The 17,040-nt window shown below is 41.2% G+C and overlaps 1 protein-coding gene across 1 annotated transcript; it reads left to right on the forward strand.

Annotated features, from left to right (window-relative positions):
• Positions 1-2,664: 2,664 nt before the first annotated feature.
• Positions 2,665-8,475, forward strand: LOC308099390 (keratin, type I cytoskeletal 19-like; the record flags this gene model as incomplete). Its single annotated transcript, XM_080448132.1, has 7 exons — positions 2,665-3,033; positions 4,464-4,546; positions 5,106-5,256; positions 6,664-6,822; positions 7,209-7,334; positions 7,802-8,010; positions 8,238-8,475. 7 exons carry the CDS (start codon positions 2,665-2,667, stop codon positions 8,473-8,475), a joined length of 1,335 nt encoding a protein of 444 aa, XP_080304258.1.
• Positions 8,476-17,040: the final 8,565 nt, after the last annotated feature.

The raw sequence follows: 17,040 nt of genomic DNA on the forward strand, positions 1-17,040 counted from the left end.
CATTTATTAGCATGTCTGAAGCATGATAATAGGGTACTGTAAGTTAAATTAAATAAGCATAAGTTAAGTTAAGTATTCTTTTGGGGATTTTCAAATTGCCCAAGTATAAATGTAGGTGGGTCTGAAGCGGTTTCATACTAATAACCAAAGTAACTAGTAACTAAAGTTTTCAAATAATTATAGTGGAGTAAAAGTACAATATTTGTCTTTGAGATGTAGTGGAGTGGAAGCAAAATTATTGAAAATTGGAAATACTCCAGTAAAGTAAAAAATACCTCAAAATTGTACTTAAGTACAGTACTTGAGTAAATGTACTTACTACTTACTTTCCACCACTGCTGTTCAGTAATCTGTTCACTAAAACATTAGTGTACAAAGATGCATTTAAGAACCAAGTGGAATGTACCGCTGACCTGACCTGACCACGTAAGCATGAGACTGGAATGCTGCTCAGTCCAGCGTTGGTGACAGGGTGTCTGGAATCTAGATGGGTGACATTTGGAAGAATAGACTTTCACTTATAGGTCAACAAGGTTTTTAATTTCCTTCCTTTTGTGTAAGATCAGAGTAAGAAAGTCAGTCTGTGAACTTAAAAAGGATCCAATACGGTTCAGTTAAGTTAAAAAGCCTTTATTTATCCATGGCTTAGTTGCTATAAGCAAAGAACAAAAAAGGGAAACGCAGGTGACCTACGCGTTTCGGCACTACTGGCCTTCATCAGGGTCCACTGGTTATGACAGACACATCACGTCATGTTATAGCAACCTCAAACTGTCAATTATTAAATCATCTTTAGACTACACCAAGATCACATTACAAACTAGAAAAAGTGCTCCTCGGAGCACAAGTCTCCGCCAGGTCAGGTAGGTTATTATGGCCTCCTGGTGGCGCTATAATAGGCCAATGTGAAAAGGGTGCCATTTATTCCTAGGCTGTGCACGGCAATCGGACACTGCATGCATGATTTGAGGCATTTTGTTCTAAAAATGTGTTTTGCTAATTTTGACCTGCTGGTGGCGCTATAACATGGCAATGTTAAAAGGTTCCTCAACGTAGTGCAAATGTGCATTCAAAGTTTCACCACAATCGGACGCTGCGTTCATGATTTGCGGCATTTTGTTCAAAACGGGCCACTCCTGCAAACATTACATGTCAATGTTAGCCAATCAGGATGGAATATGAAAAATCAAACAGATCCGTCTTGATCACATGACTATAGAGATCATGTGTACCTATTTGCGTGAAATTTGGATCAAATCTGAAGGCTTGATATCAAAAAATGTGTTTTACATAAGTCTGCCTCCTGGTGGCGCTATAAAAGGCAAATGTGAAAAATGCAGGGCAAAGGTTTTTCCTTGGCCTCTAGAGAGTGTGCATACAAAGTTTTACACTGATCAGTGTAGTTATAGGTAAAAACACGAATCGGCCTGTTACAGCGCCACCATGAGGCTGATTTGAACATTTTCAAATGGCATTTCTTCCTCGGCCTAATGGGAATGTATGAGCAAAATTTCACGGAAATTGCATGCTGTGTTCATGATTTGAGGCATTTTGTTCGAAGCGGAGTACTCCTGCAAACTTTGAAAGCCAATTTTTGCCAATCAGGATGGAATATGAAAAATCTGAAATTAGCCGTTTCTTTTAATGACTATAGAGATACTGTGTACCGATTTGTGGGATTTTTGGCCAAAATCTGTAGGAGTACTGTCCAAAAATTTGTTTTGCAAAAAGCGGCCTCCTGGTGGCGCTATAACAGGCCCATGTGAAAAATTTGGGGCAGAGGTTCTGCTCTGGCATCCAGGGAGTGTGTGTGCACAGTTTCTCTGCGATCAAGCCAACGGTGCCAGAGATTAGCTGTACACAAAATGACAGAATGACGGACGGACACACACACGGACGGACGGACACACGGACGGACGGACAGGGGCGAAAACATACTCTCTCGCCATGCCTTTCGGCCTGGCGGAGACAAAACTACTAAGTATACACATATTCATATTTCAAATCCCCCCTTGTCCACACTCATGTCCAAGTTTCTGGTAGTGTATGACAAATAACAATAAGAAGTAACTAGATGGCAATAAAATCTGAGCGAAAGGGGCATATAACAACCTCAAAATGGGAGATGACCACAACATACAGAGTCGTTGCAATGCAGTGGGAAATGACCACAAAGTATATAGTGGATATATAACACATGAGTCCATTAGAGAAAGGGAGAGAAATCTATCTCATCATCACTTATATTCAAATGGTTGGGGGATGACTGCACAGTTAAGACGAGTATGTGATGGTTGAATGAGGATCTACTTATACAACCTGTATATCTGGTCAAGAGGAATCTCCTGAACGGCAGCTTAGAATATGATGAGCCAATTGAGAACTACCGTCCATATCCTAAGGCGACAAGATTGATGACCACTATGGTTAAAATAATGGATCTCATGTGATAATGACACAGTTACATTGCAGGCCATTTTACCTGCTGGACCTGTGCTGATTAGCAAAAACCAGTTCTTTGGTATTCTAAATTTTCCGACACCCTGCCCGCCGCTCCCTCCTTTTGCACTATAAAAGGTACTGGTGTCAAACCAGTGCTTCACTCAGCCCTCTCCTCTCCATCCAGAGCATAACCGCCACCAACCAGCTGAACTTCAGTCAACCATGTCTTCGTTCTGTGTGATCTGCAGCTCTCCCATGATGAAGTCTCTGCCATGTGGCATGTGCGGTCATGTTGGCTCCAAGAGAGCCGGCAGCATGTACGGCGGAGCAGGAGGTTTTGGCGTCCGCATCTCCCAGGCTACATCCGGCTGCGCTGAGGTTTCTGACCTGCATGGCATTGGCTACATCAACGACAACAAGAAGGCCACCATGAAGAACCTCAACAACCGCCTGGAGACCTACCTGGAGACGGTGAGCAGCCTGAAGACGACCAATGACGAGCTGGAGCTGAAGATCAATAAGTTCCAGATGGATAAGCCTAAGACGGACCTCAAGGTCTTCGAAGTTACCATTCACGACATTCAGGAAAAGGTGAGAACAGAGCTTCAATTGAGTTAATGCTGTAGCAACGGTATCAATCTCATAAACTCATATTATGCTGGTTTTCAGAACTGGTCACACTCGATTCTCTACTTTCAACCTGGCCATTCACTATTTTGGGCATGTCGTTATAGGCAGATTTTTACAAACGTTTTCCAATCTTCTTAACCATTTTCAATCATTTTCAAAACACTTTAAAAAAATCCTGAAAATAGCAGATTTACAAGCTCACAACACATTGCATGCTCACAACCCATAGCATCAGCTTGTAGATCTACTATTTTCACTATTCATCATACCACAAAGTATACTAGGGCTGTAAACAGAACTGGTCTACAGTTTCATGTGATGTTGGATAGTGTTTGTACAAAAATATGGCTTTGCTTTTATGAAGAATTGCACAATAGTTTGAACAATTCACATATCCACTGGGTATCAGGTGTTTCTATGCAATGGACTGGAAGTGCATGCATACCATGCATATGATATGCAAAACCATTTTTGGTTCTATTGTGACACATTCTGAGCTTGAAGATCGGCTATTTTCACAGGATAAAAACAGGGCTTAAGTGGTTGAGTTTAAATGCCGTAGCTGTAGGCTACTACTACGGTGGGCAACAACCTCTTTTTGATCTACTGTCTATCGAGTTGATAAAAAAAAGCTACCATTATTAACCATTATTTTTGATGTGCATAACACATTTCTCCCCTTACAGTTGGACTTTATCTTAACTGTAATAATTAATATTACATTATTGACAAATTATTTTTTGTGTTTTATGAAATTACTGAAATGTTTTCCAGAAAATTGACCTGAGTAGACTATTTTTAAACCTTTTGGAATGTTAAATGATATGCTTGTTGATCAGGTTAGGTCCATGTCACCAATACAGAGACACTACTAGCCTAAAATATTCCCCCCCTAAAGTACAACTGACTTAATTGGAGCCAAGAGGTCCCACTAACAGGATACTGGTTATGTAGGTAATGAGGCATTGTGCTAGCTTCCCTAGGAATGTTGAATACTAAAACCTTCACCAAAAACTAGTTGCGTTGCCAAATAAAACAAGACATACCAAGTCACCAGCTAAGGAACATTTCTATCTTGCTCTGTGGTTCTCAAAGTGTGGTCTGGGAACTCCCATGGGTCCTTGAGGTGGTAACAAAAAATAGCACTTTAGCCCTATTGTATACATCACAAGCTCACGACGCGTCTGCTATTATAAATACATTAAAACAATAACATTTTGAAAGATTTGGGCTCATTTTGGACATTTTTAACAACACAAATGGCCTCTTATGGCATACCATTTTTTCAGATGCGGGTCTTCGACTAAATACATATCAATCTGAGGGTGCCTGACATGTTTCACTGATCTAGCTGTTCAGCTGTTGACACTTCTACTGCTTCCTCACTTTAGATTTCCAAAGAGGTCCTTGACAACACTAAAACCCAACTGGATAATGACAATGTAAAGCTGGATTCACATGACTGGAAAGTCAAGTAAGTATATGCGGAGGAAACAGATGTCCAAAAGAAATTAACCATTTTAAGCTGTGGGTGAAGACACATTATTATAAATGTCTTGTGGTTTTGGTTGCATTTCCATTGGGTGAATGACAGCATAGGAACCGAGACAGAGAACAAGTAAAAGTGGTATAGTATGTTTGATGTATTTAATGTATTTATTTACCAGGGACAGCGCTAATTAATCAACATTTCAGTTTTCACATCCATGTAAATGAGCCAGCTAGAGTTAGCTGGTGAAATAACTATCAAAACAAAACAAACATACAGTATCAATACAATACAAGACAAGTAAACAGAGTGCAGTTGACTAGAGAACCTAAAGATTGACCTGGATATCGGCACCTGGACTGACTGGGTTACTAGGCTAACCCAGGTTGTCTATTTTCCAATACTGAAAGTTTAAAATAAGGCTAAAGTGGTAAAAACTTGACTTTGAGGCTAGAATAAATCATTTAGCTGGGGACCCCCTGGAACCCCCTCAAGGACCCCACTTTGATAACCATTGATATACTGTACTGTCTCCTTCTCCCAGGTATGAGAGTGAGCTGTCCATGCGTCAGTGTGTGGAGGCAGACATCGCTGCTCTGAAGATAGTTCAGGAAGAGCTGGATGTGGGGAGATCCAGTGTGGAGCTGCAGGATCTGGAGGAGGAGCTGAAGAGGCTGCATGAGCACCATGAAGAGGTAAATGTTTGGAGGTTGAAGATCACGCATGAATACTCAAAGCTAGGGGTCCTCAACGTTTTTCAGGCCAAGGACTCCTCAGCTGAGAGAGAGATGAAGCAGGGACCCCCACTACATTCTTTACAATTGTGTTGCAAATTAAGCCTTTTCATAGATTTCATAGATAGCTTCATTGACTATCATCAGTGTTGTGTAAATTCATGTATTTTGTTCATTTCAGACATTTAACCACATAAACCTTCAATACTTAGTTCTTCATTTGCTCCTTTCCCCCCCTACACCAAACCTCTTTGCCGAAAATAGCCGATCTACAAGCTCACAATGCGAGACGTTGTGGGCTTGTAGATGTGGCTAATGTTCCCCTCAGAATTGATTGATTGATGAACTTTGTTTAGTAAGACATGAGAATGGCAGTACATGGAAGTACAAATTCACAATACAAGGTCTACTAAACTGGGAGTCTCATTAAGCACTAAGCTTGTTTAAGATGAGATCCCCATGCACACATGACATATAAGAGACAGATAGATATACACACTACTATACAGAATGTCATACAATCAGTTTACAGGTTACTGGTATGAAGCGTGAAAAATATGTACAAGAGAAGAAAGAGAAAGGGGGGGTAGGGGGGTAGATTAGGACTTGGGGTAGGTTAAGACTTGGACAGGGGCCATTTTAGAATTGCAGCCTCCTGAAGGTGTATCTTTAGGGCAGTTTTGAAAGTGAGTAGGGTTTTACACTCCTTTAGAAGAGGGATGTACAAGTGGTTAAAGTAAAAAGAAATAACATCCTAACACACAAAGATTTGGCGGACCCCCTATAGTAGCTCTGAGGACCCCCTAGGGGTCCGGACCCCTGTTGAAGACCCCTGCTTAAAGCTGTTAGTTCTTATGGGTGTCCTAGTCTACCGGGGTGAACATTCTCCTATATTATGAACCATTGTACTTGACACTGGCCTGTCTCTGGCTCTTTTGACCCACAACAGTTTTCTTCTCTGTACAAAATGTCTATCCAATTGATGCAATATACTTGTGTATCCCTATATTTTGGACATGTCATCATAGGCTAAATATGAGGGAGGAAACATCCAAGTTGCTTTAAAGATATTATTTAAAAATATATATATTTTTAAAGTAATAAAAAAGAACAAAGAAATAGAGGCTTAAGTTTTAAGGCTTTTCACTATTTGTAGTATGACAAAGTCTATGGGGCTTAAGGGGGCACATTAACCTGCAGGCTTTTCCTTTCCTTTTTGCCATTTTGGTTGGTATGGTGTACCGGACAGTACCGATAAGCTGTCATTTTATTTAAATTTGTCATTTATTTTTAAATAATCAATTAAACCGATTAATTTGGTCAACCTTTGCACCCCTACAATACTGTAAATCATGTGTGGTTCTCCAGGACATGCGGAGGCAGGGTGAGCTGGGATCCCAGGTGAAAGTGGACGTTCATGCTGCCCCTCAGGATGACCTGGCCAAGGTCATGGTATCAATGAGAGAACACTACGAGAAGGTCATCACCCAGAACCGCCAGGAAGTGGAGTTATGGTTCAAGACTAAGGTAGGCTACACTACACCAGTGGTTCCCTAACATCTTCATGTCAGGGACCCCCAAATATTATGTATTTGGCCGCAAACGATCTGAAAATATTTTGTCCCAGGGACCCTCATAAAAGATTTGTGTTGTGAAAATAGCAGATCTGCAAGCTTGTAGATCGGCTATTTTTTAATAGCCAAAGTACAAAATAGGGTTAAAGCGGTTAAACAGTTTTTGCTGGGGACCCTCTGGAACCTACTCAAGGACCCCTGGGGTTCCTCGGAACCCACATTGAGAACCAGGGCACTACACCACACTAAATCCTATTTCACTTTGTTAAAAGTCATCAGATCCTCCTGTTTGTCAGAACGTGTGTTAAGCATGGTATTAACGTTGGTTTTCATCCACAGACCAACAAGCTGAACCAGGAAGTTGCTCAAACAACTGAGATCATCGATTTGTCTAAGAGTGAGATCATCAAGGTCAGACGTGAACTGCACAGTCTGGAGATCCAACTCCAGGCCGAGATCAGCAAGGTAAGACCCGGTTACAGGAGAATGGCTTGGTTCAATATCTCATGTCCTTCAACACAGCCATTTTGTTCATGTTTTTCATTTGCATTTCGATTGCACAAAGAAAAAAACTATAACTATCTCATATCGGGTGCTCCTTACGGTTTTTGTTTCCACTGACTTCATGGGAAACAGTTACCGTTGTGGTGATGACAGGAAAAGGCGACTGAACATTATCTTCTGACATTAATCCTGTTCCCGCCTCCCAGTAATGTTTTACAATCCATTTTATGATTCGTTTAATTATTCAAAAGGCCTTACCAGGCCGAACCGTAAGCCTGAAAGGTACCAAAATTGAACGAGAATTCAGAACTGGACACTTGGCAAATTGAAAGTCCTAAGTGCATGTTTTCCAACATTTGGCACCTAGAAAAGTGCTCTTATACAGTTACTTCCAATAATCCAGCCCCCTCTCTCCATCTATGAAACAGAAAGCATGTCAGGTAAACGTCCTGGAAGAGACCAAGTGCGGATTTGCCAACCTGCTGGCAGGTTACCAGAGACAGGTGTGTATCCTGGAGGAACAGCTAACCCTGCTCAGAGCTGACTTGGAGAACCAGGCACAGGACAAGACAAGGCTGGAGGAGGAGATCGCTGAGTACAGGAGACTGCTCAAAGAATACCTTGAAAACATTGACAGGTACAAAATGGCAGCGGATTTATCTTCAACAAACAAATGCTGGCGTTGGAGAGCTTGGACTCAAACGTTTGTATCAAGTTTCAATTTTTATATATATATATACATATATATATATATATATATATATATATATACTATGACTATTTGGGGGACTTGGCATGGAAAAGTCTGGGAATCCCTGATGTCTTGTACCCATCCTTTGTTCCATTTGGTCTCTCTCGCTGCAGAAACAAGAAAATCACGACCCCCGAGACCACCAAGAAGGAGATCACCACAGAGAAGAAGGACATGAAAACCACGACCCCCGAGACCACCAAGAAGGAGATCACCACAGAGAAGGAGGACATGAAAACCACGACCACCGAGACCACCAAGAAGGAGATCACCACAGAGGTGAAGGACAAGGATGGACACCTACTGTACAAAGACACCAAGAACAGCGTCGAAACCAAGGTTATAGAATAATGATTAATGATTCTTGATTAATGATTAATGATTTTCTTAATCATTTGACCAGTGATGTGTCTGCATTGTGTGGGCCCATTGGAAGCCTGATGTACTGCATTGTGTGTAAGCCTGATTCCTCAATAAAATCCACAGTGCCAGTGCTTCTTTCTTTCGTCTGAATTTGTTTATGAATGACCCTCAATAACGTATTGCAGTGGTTTTCAAACCTTTTTCGCCGAAGGCACATAAAAGGGCAAATTAAAATCTCAATACACACCTGTAATCATATCTCTGCAAAACAGCTTATATAATGTGTGTTGTCGCTCTTGGCACATGTATTAATGGCAATTAAAAAGTCTAACAAATTAAAGCAGCTCTATTATAACTTTCCTCTTCTACCCTATATATATGAGTGCATTATTTAAATATGCCTGGTATCCTCCCAGTCAAAACGAGTGCAAACTTCACCCAGCCGGTACATCAATAAGCCTCTTAAATGAGTGCACCCGCTCATTGAAATAGTAATTATGTCAATAACAATAACTGATGTATGGAATAAATGCATGAAGGAAAATGTTACGCACATTTCGCACAAGAAGAAAGAGACGCAGAGAAGTAATACTTAAGTAAAAGTATCAACACCCTATAGTAGAAATAGTCTGTTACAAGTACAAGTGGTTCTACCGAACTCTGCACTGCACACTTTACGGCTCATCAGCAACACTTATGCCAAGTTTGATGTCGATTGATCGGACGGTGCCCGAGTTATGGCCGGGACACACAGACAGACAGACTGACAGTCACACACAAGCAAGCACACACGCACGCACGCACGCATGCACGCACACACACACACACACACACACAGACTTTGTTAATGTATAGATGCTGTGAAGTTCCAGAGAGGAGGTGGTAGTGGGGTGTTGTGGTTAAGCAGGTTTCCATGTACTGTATGGAATGTGTGTCAGCAGTGTTTAGCTGGGAGGGAATTCGTCAAGAATCATCAAGATTGTGCAATTGGTGACAAGCTTTAGATTGTTGGCATGGTGTTAGGTATGGGCATAAGGTTTGCTAAATAACATACAAACAATGATGGCACATATTCCCTCTCAGCTTCACGCATTTTAAGCTCCCACCATCTTGAAAATTATGCCTTTCCAGAAGTTCAATTTTCCTACATTTTTGTTGGTTATTTAGCATACCCAATAGTAACAGAATACATTGACAAATCTCTTCTATCAATTATTTGGGGTTTCAACCATACCTATACCTATCTGATATTGGATTCATTGCAAACGGACCACTAGGGGGCGAGCCCAACTAGTTTGTGATGTTTTTTGAAAACCTTATGCCCATACCTAACACCATGCCAAAAATCTAAAACCTGTGCATGATTTTTATGAATTTCCTCACAGCTAGTTAAGCTGGAAATGCCAGTCAATCAGCCCTGCCTTTCTTTTTTGTCTTGTGTGTTACAGACACACTGTCGGAATATGATCCTGGAAGAGACAGAAAACTATTTGGTTTGTGTGTTTTGATTCAAGAGCATGGCAACCAGCTGCAGATTCAGAAGCTTAATGGGATAGGACTCATTTCTCTGTAGCAGTTAAGTGCAATGGGTTACCTGCAAGCCTGCAGTCCATTAGCTCTAATTAACCTAATTATTACCATAACTACATTGAATTGTAACAGGCTCCATATATACCCATGTTGTTTTGTTTTGGTTTTTACTTTTACATTGGAAAATTGTATATTTTCCGGTAATAATTATCTGATAATTCTTTTCTCTAGGTCACTTTCCTGTATATTCCTATGTTCTACCTTAAGCAAATTATGAGAATGTCAGTGATTTGTTTTCGTGTTGGCCTTTTCTTTTCACAGCTTAGTCCAGTGGAATTATCCATGGGAGGTTTTATCCCATAGACATATAAAGGTAGACGCCTCCTCCGGCCCTGAGAGGTCTGTATCGCAGGCTCCATTTTGGAGAAGGCAAGCTTCCTGACTACTGGCCAATCACAGCGGGTCTTTTCCAGGACGTGGCGGAATCTAGTTATATAAAAATATAACAGGATATTTTTATACAGTTTCTTTTTGAAACATGGAATAATCATTTGGAAAATGGTTGTGCTTGAAGACATGCGTTGAATACCAATAGGAGGGAGAATTCATGGTTAGTGCAGGAAGGTCAGAAGGACTCAAAATTCTAATGTAGATTCTTATTATAACAGCAGAGAAGGAAGGAAGAAGAAGAGCACCTGGACTTGGAAGAAGAGTCAGGGGTTTCAAGGGTAACAGGAGTTGTGCATGAGGGGGGTGTCACCAAGCAGCGAGATTTATGCACCTGCTGTTCCCAAGTTGATTCTTGGATTGTAGATCGGCTACTTTCGGACAGCTAATTTCTGCATCAGCTTGTGTAGATCAGCTATTTTCATCATTTGGGATATGATTATAGTGGAAATGGTGTGCGGATACATGCCGTGGAGCAACAAGTTGAGGTCAAAGATCAAGCAGGCCTGAAGCAGGCCTCAGAGGGATTGAGGAGGAAGGAGTTGTGAGTGCCGTAGAAGGAGAAGAGAAGACTGCAGCCTGCACATCAGACACCAGAGGTAGCCAGAGAGAAGCTGGGAGAAGACCCGCGAAGACCCGAGTCTACGAAGTTAAGCGAAGCACAGAGCTACGCTGAAGGGTTGAGAACTGATAAACAGTATATGAGAGAGCTATTCTGATGTGTATGAAATATAATCTAAGCTATTCAATGCAATGTTATCTTTGTGATGTATTATTGTGCATGACAAAGGTACAAGGTCATGGGGTCTGCGTCATAGCAATCTGGGAACCCATCGTCAAATAAAAAGGAAAATCAGCACCCTCTGCTGTTTTTCACTTTTCCATTTGACTCTGGGCGGAGCTGTACGGAGGATCCATGCTCACGGGAAACCGGGGTTTTGGTCTGCCCTCAGCCCTCCACTTCGGGTGGTCCGCCTATGTTTTCATTCCCACTAAATATATTTCTCCACGGAACACTAACACCATTTATCCCAAAGAACATGGATCGTTTTGGTTATAAGCCCACTTGTTTCTATGATGAAAGAGCAAGTTAAAATGTTACTGACTTTCCGTGGTTTTGTCGGCTCCGAGGACGCTATTGTTAAATGAGTTTCGGTTTGTTTCCAGTGGGAATAGAGCCGCACACATGTAAATCCCGCCCACTACATTTGATTGGGTAAAGCGCGGCCTGCTTCCCGATCTGAAGGCACGCCCACTTGTAGCCAATGTGCATGGGTTGTCAACACGGCTCCCAACAGATCCAAGCGCAGCTATGGATCTGTTCTTGAGAGATTAGCGTCATAGTAACCTTGAGCATTGTCACCTTCACATTGGAGACACTGACGCAACCCAGTGACTCAGAGGTCAGGAGACGGGGGGGAGAAAGCTGTTTTGAGATGATGCAATGGTTATTGAGGATGACTAAGAGGCAGGTGATAGGTAGAAGGAATAAGGTGGGTTGTACTATTGACAAGGTCATCAGGGGGTAGAAAAGGTGCTGCACAACGGCGCACAACAGGATTCCAACCCCAAGGACGGACGGGGCACGCCTGCCCCGAGGAGGATGAGACTTTAGGAGGAGGATGAGTTTACTGCCATACTTAGAATACTTGCAGATTCACTTTCAACTAAAGATTCTGGCATTGTCCGTCTTTTAGCTTGAATTGCTGTCTCTGGGAATATTCTTAGGATATTTTCAGGTTCAGATTCAGCTAAAATTCTGGCATCATCCGTCTTTTGGTTGAATAGCTGTCTGGCAATATTCACGTAGAGAAAGGCTTATCAACACAACATGTTTGGGAAGAAAACCACCTTTGGGAAGATTAGTAGGCACAGACTCTCAGACTATTCGGCCGAATATCGGGGGGCTGTCAAGGCTGAGAAGGGCCTGTACAACCCTTTATTCACCTATCTAAATTATATTATGTTATCAAGATACAGACTGGTAGGGATATTACTGCCAGGGACTTTCTTTTAATATTTTCAATTTGTAACAATTATTATACTGTCTGATGTATCTTTACCCTGTATCGCAAAATCATTTTAATAAATATTTGAATGAAACCTGAATAGTGTTCTATTCTGTCACAATGGATTTTATCCATTATTCACCATTCTCCTGGTTATAATGTAAAACAATAGTATTGTGAAACTTATGTATAAGCCTTAAAGGTTACCTTGACTAAAACTAATACCATCTCATTACCAAAAGTTTGAAAGGTTTGAAATAAACAATGAGACAACCAACAACTAATCCAAAAGCAGTTAATTGTGGTCATCTGAAGGCAATCCTATCTACGGGTGTTGGGTTGTTTGAAGATTGTAAGGGGGGAACCATGAAACATATATAAAAACATATATGTATATGTGGCTGTAGCACTCTCAGCAACTTTTGCCATAAGGCCTAACATGCCCTATAGGAATATCGATAAAGAGTATTGATATTAAGGGATGACCTGGTGCCTTATCAAAACTCCCAAGTAGGGAAACTTAGGGATAACAGTAGAGACAACCTGTAGACGAATCCACAGAGCGCTGCAGTGTCAGACTCCTGCTGCGGTGTGCATTCTGACACGGCAGTTATGATTGCGCCAACGGCAGCGCTCTGTGGATTTGTCTATATACTTTATCTTTAAATTAACACTGAGGACACAAAAAGGGAGACAGGGGATTCATTCATGTGGAGAAGAAGGAGTTGAAGTAGCTGATTACACATTCCAGTGACTGAAACAATGTGCAAGTGTCCCTTTATGTGTGGAATTTCTTTGCCTCCAAAAGGAATGTACAAATTAGCACAGTCAGGCTATATTAAAGCTGCAGCTTTGCTGTAGTGCAAAGACACACATGTAGCTATACCCTATGGCAGTGCTTCGCAACCTTATCAGGCCGTGACCCCCCAAAATAATCATATTTGAGTTTGAACTGGAGACCCCCCCCCCCACCCAGATAAGCACTTGGAATTGTAGGAGTTGAGGCATTACATTGTTTGACTCGGTTCCACAGACAAATATTGTGGGAAATATTCTTACTTACTTTCTTATATTATTTGACAATTTGGCCAATGTTTGAACAGTTTTTATAGTATAGTTTGTTGATTAATTTTGTTGCTGTAATGGACTTTTTCTTTCATTTTTTTTTTTTTCTCTTTGAGGTATTAAAAAGGTCTTAAAAGTCCTTATATTGTGACTTCACTGTCATCTGGGGACCCAAAAATTATGTGGGGACCCTCCTGGGAGTCTCGACAGGTTGAGAATCGCTGCCTTATACAGTAGGTACTTTATCTTTACAGTCAGATTAATCCATTTATGTGGAGAAAATGTAGTTGAAGTGGTGCATTATGCATTCCATTGGATTTACAAACCTATGTAAATGTCTCTGCCTCTAAATGGCAGATACAAGACAGACAGGGTGTTGAAGGTTGTGGCAGACAGCTCTCCAATTGTAGCAGAAAGATAAAGTAATTATTACTTATTACTTAACCACGAAAGCATCTGTGTCATTTTAGATTTTAGCTATTATATAGAAATAAAACGTTTTCAAAAATGTGTTAGGATTTAGAAAGCATTTTTTGAATCGGCCTCAGGTCTAAATGGGTTAAATACATCAAAGACAACCGTGATCATTGGATTGGACCCACACCAACAGCATTAGCCCAGCTCCTTACAACTATCTATATACAGTATTATCTAGCATCTGGATCATTTCAGTCAACAATAGCCACCGAAGCTGTAATATCACAGCCCACATTTGGCCGTGTGCTTCTGTCCCAGGAGAATCAGATTATTATGTCTCACAAAGGGGGTCATCTGTAATAGGCACCAAATCCTTATCTTTGTCATCTGTTTTCAGGAGTTCATAGTCAGACGCCGTATGCATTTATTAGCATGTCTGAAGCATGATAATAGGGTACTGTAAGTTAAATTAAATAAGCATAAGTTAAGTTAAGTATTCTTTTGGGGATTTTCAAATTGCCCAAGTATAAATGTAGGTGGGTCTGAAGCGGTTTCATACTAATAACCAAAGTAACTAGTAACTAAAGTTTTCAAATAATTATAGTGGAGTAAAAGTACAATATTTGTCTTTGAGATGTAGTGGAGTGGAAGCAAAATTATTGAAAATTGGAAATACTCCAGTAAAGTAAAAAATACCTCAAAATTGTACTTAAGTACAGTACTTGAGTAAATGTACTTACTACTTACTTTCCACCACTGCTGTTCAGTAATCTGTTCACTAAAACATTAGTGTACAAAGATGCATTTAAGAACCAAGTGGAATGTACCGCTGACCTGACCTGACCACGTAAGCATGAGACTGGAATGCTGCTCAGTCCAGCGTTGGTGACAGGGTGTCTGGAATCTAGATGGGTGACATTTGGAAGAATAGACTTTCACTTATAGGTCAACAAGGTTTTTAATTTCCTTCCTTTTGTGTAAGATCAGAGTAAGAAAGTCAGTCTGTGAACTTAAAAAGGATCCAATACGGTTCAGTTAAGTTAAAAAGCCTTTATTTATCCATGGCTTAGTTGCTATAAGCAAAGAACAAAAAAGGGAAACGCAGGTGACCTACGCGTTTCGGCACTACTGGCCTTCATCAGGGTCCACTGGTTATGACAGACACATCACGTCATGTTATAGCAACCTCAAACTGTCAATTATTAAATCATCTTTAGACTACACCAAGATCACATTACAAACTAGAAAAAGTGCTCCTCGGAGCACAAGTCTCCGCCAGGTCAGGTAGGTTATTATGGCCTCCTGGTGGCGCTATAATAGGCCAATGTGAAAAGGGTGCCATTTATTCCTAGGCTGTGCACGGCAATCGGACACTGCATGCATGATTTGAGGCATTTTGTTCTAAAAATGTGTTTTGCTAATTTTGACCTGCTGGTGGCGCTATAACATGGCAATGTTAAAAGGTTCCTCAACGTAGTGCAAATGTGCATTCAAAGTTTCACCACAATCGGACGCTGCGTTCATGATTTGCGGCATTTTGTTCAAAACGGGCCACTCCTGCAAACATTACATGTCAATGTTAGCCAATCAGGATGGAATATGAAAAATCAAACAGATCCGTCTTGATCACATGACTATAGAGATCATGTGTACCTATTTGCGTGAAATTTGGATCAAATCTGAAGGCTTGATATCAAAAAATTTGTTTTACATAAGTCTGCCTCCTGGTGGCGCTATAAAAGGCAAATGTGAAAAATGCAGGGCAAAGGTTTTTCCTTGGCCTCTAGAGAGTGTGCATACAAAGTTTTACACTGATCAGTGTAGTTATAGGTAAAAACACGAATCGGCCTGTTACAGCGCCACCATGAGGCTGATTTGAACATTTTCAAATGGCATTTCTTCCTCGGCCTAATGGGAATGTATGAGCAAAATTTCACGGAAATTGCATGCTGTGTTCATGATTTGAGGCATTTTGTTCGAAGCGGAGTACTCCTGCAAACTTTGAAAGCCAATTTTTGCCAATCAGGATGGAATATGAAAAATCTGAAATTAGCCGTTTCTTTTAATGACTATAGAGATACTGTGTACCGATTTGTGGGATTTTTGGCCAAAATCTGTAGGAGTACTGTCCAAAAATTTGTTTTGCAAAAAGCGGCCTCCTGGTGGCGCTATAACAGGCCCATGTGAAAAATTTGGGGCAGAGGTTCTGCTCTGGCATCCAGGGAGTGTGTGTGCACAGTTTCTCTGCGATCAAGCCAACGGTGCCAGAGATTAGCTGTACACAAAATGACAGAATGACGGACGGACACACACACGGACGGACGGACACACGGACGGACGGACAGGGGCGAAAACATACTCTCTCGCCATGCCTTTCGGCCTGGCGGAGACAAAACTACTAAGTATACACATATTCATATTTCAAATCCCCCCTTGTCCACACTCATGTCCAAGTTTCTGGTAGTGTATGACAAATAACAATAAGAAGTAACTAGATGGCAATAAAATCTGAGCGAAAGGGGCATATAACAACCTCAAAATGGGAGATGACCACAACATACAGAGTCGTTGCAATGCAGTGGGAAATGACCACAAAGTATATAGTGGATATATAACACATGAGTCCATTAGAGAAAGGGAGAGAAATCTATCTCATCATCACTTATATTCAAATGGTTGGGGGATGACTGCACAGTTAAGACGAGTATGTGATGGTTGAATGAGGATCTACTTATACAACCTGTATATCTGGTCAAGAGGAATCTCCTGAACGGCAGCTTAGAATATGATGAGCCAATTGAGAACTACCGTCCATATCCTAAGGCGACAAGATTGATGACCACTATGGTTAAAATAATGGATCTCATGTGATAATGACACAGTTACATTGCAGGCCATTTTACCTGCTGGACCTGTGCTGATTAGCAAAAACCAGTTCTTTGGTATTCTAAATTTTCCGACACCCTGCCCGCCGCTCCCTCCTTTTGCACTATAAAAGGTACTGGTGTCAAACCAGTGCTTCACTCAGCCCTCTCCTCTCCATCCAGAGCATAACCGCCACCAACCAGCTGAACTTCAGTCAACC

The sequence above is a fragment of the Gymnoscopelus braueri genome (genome assembly GCF_963280865.1).
Source record: "Gymnoscopelus braueri genome assembly, chromosome: 13".
NCBI classification, from domain to species: Eukaryota; Metazoa; Chordata; class Actinopteri; order Myctophiformes; family Myctophidae; genus Gymnoscopelus; species Gymnoscopelus braueri.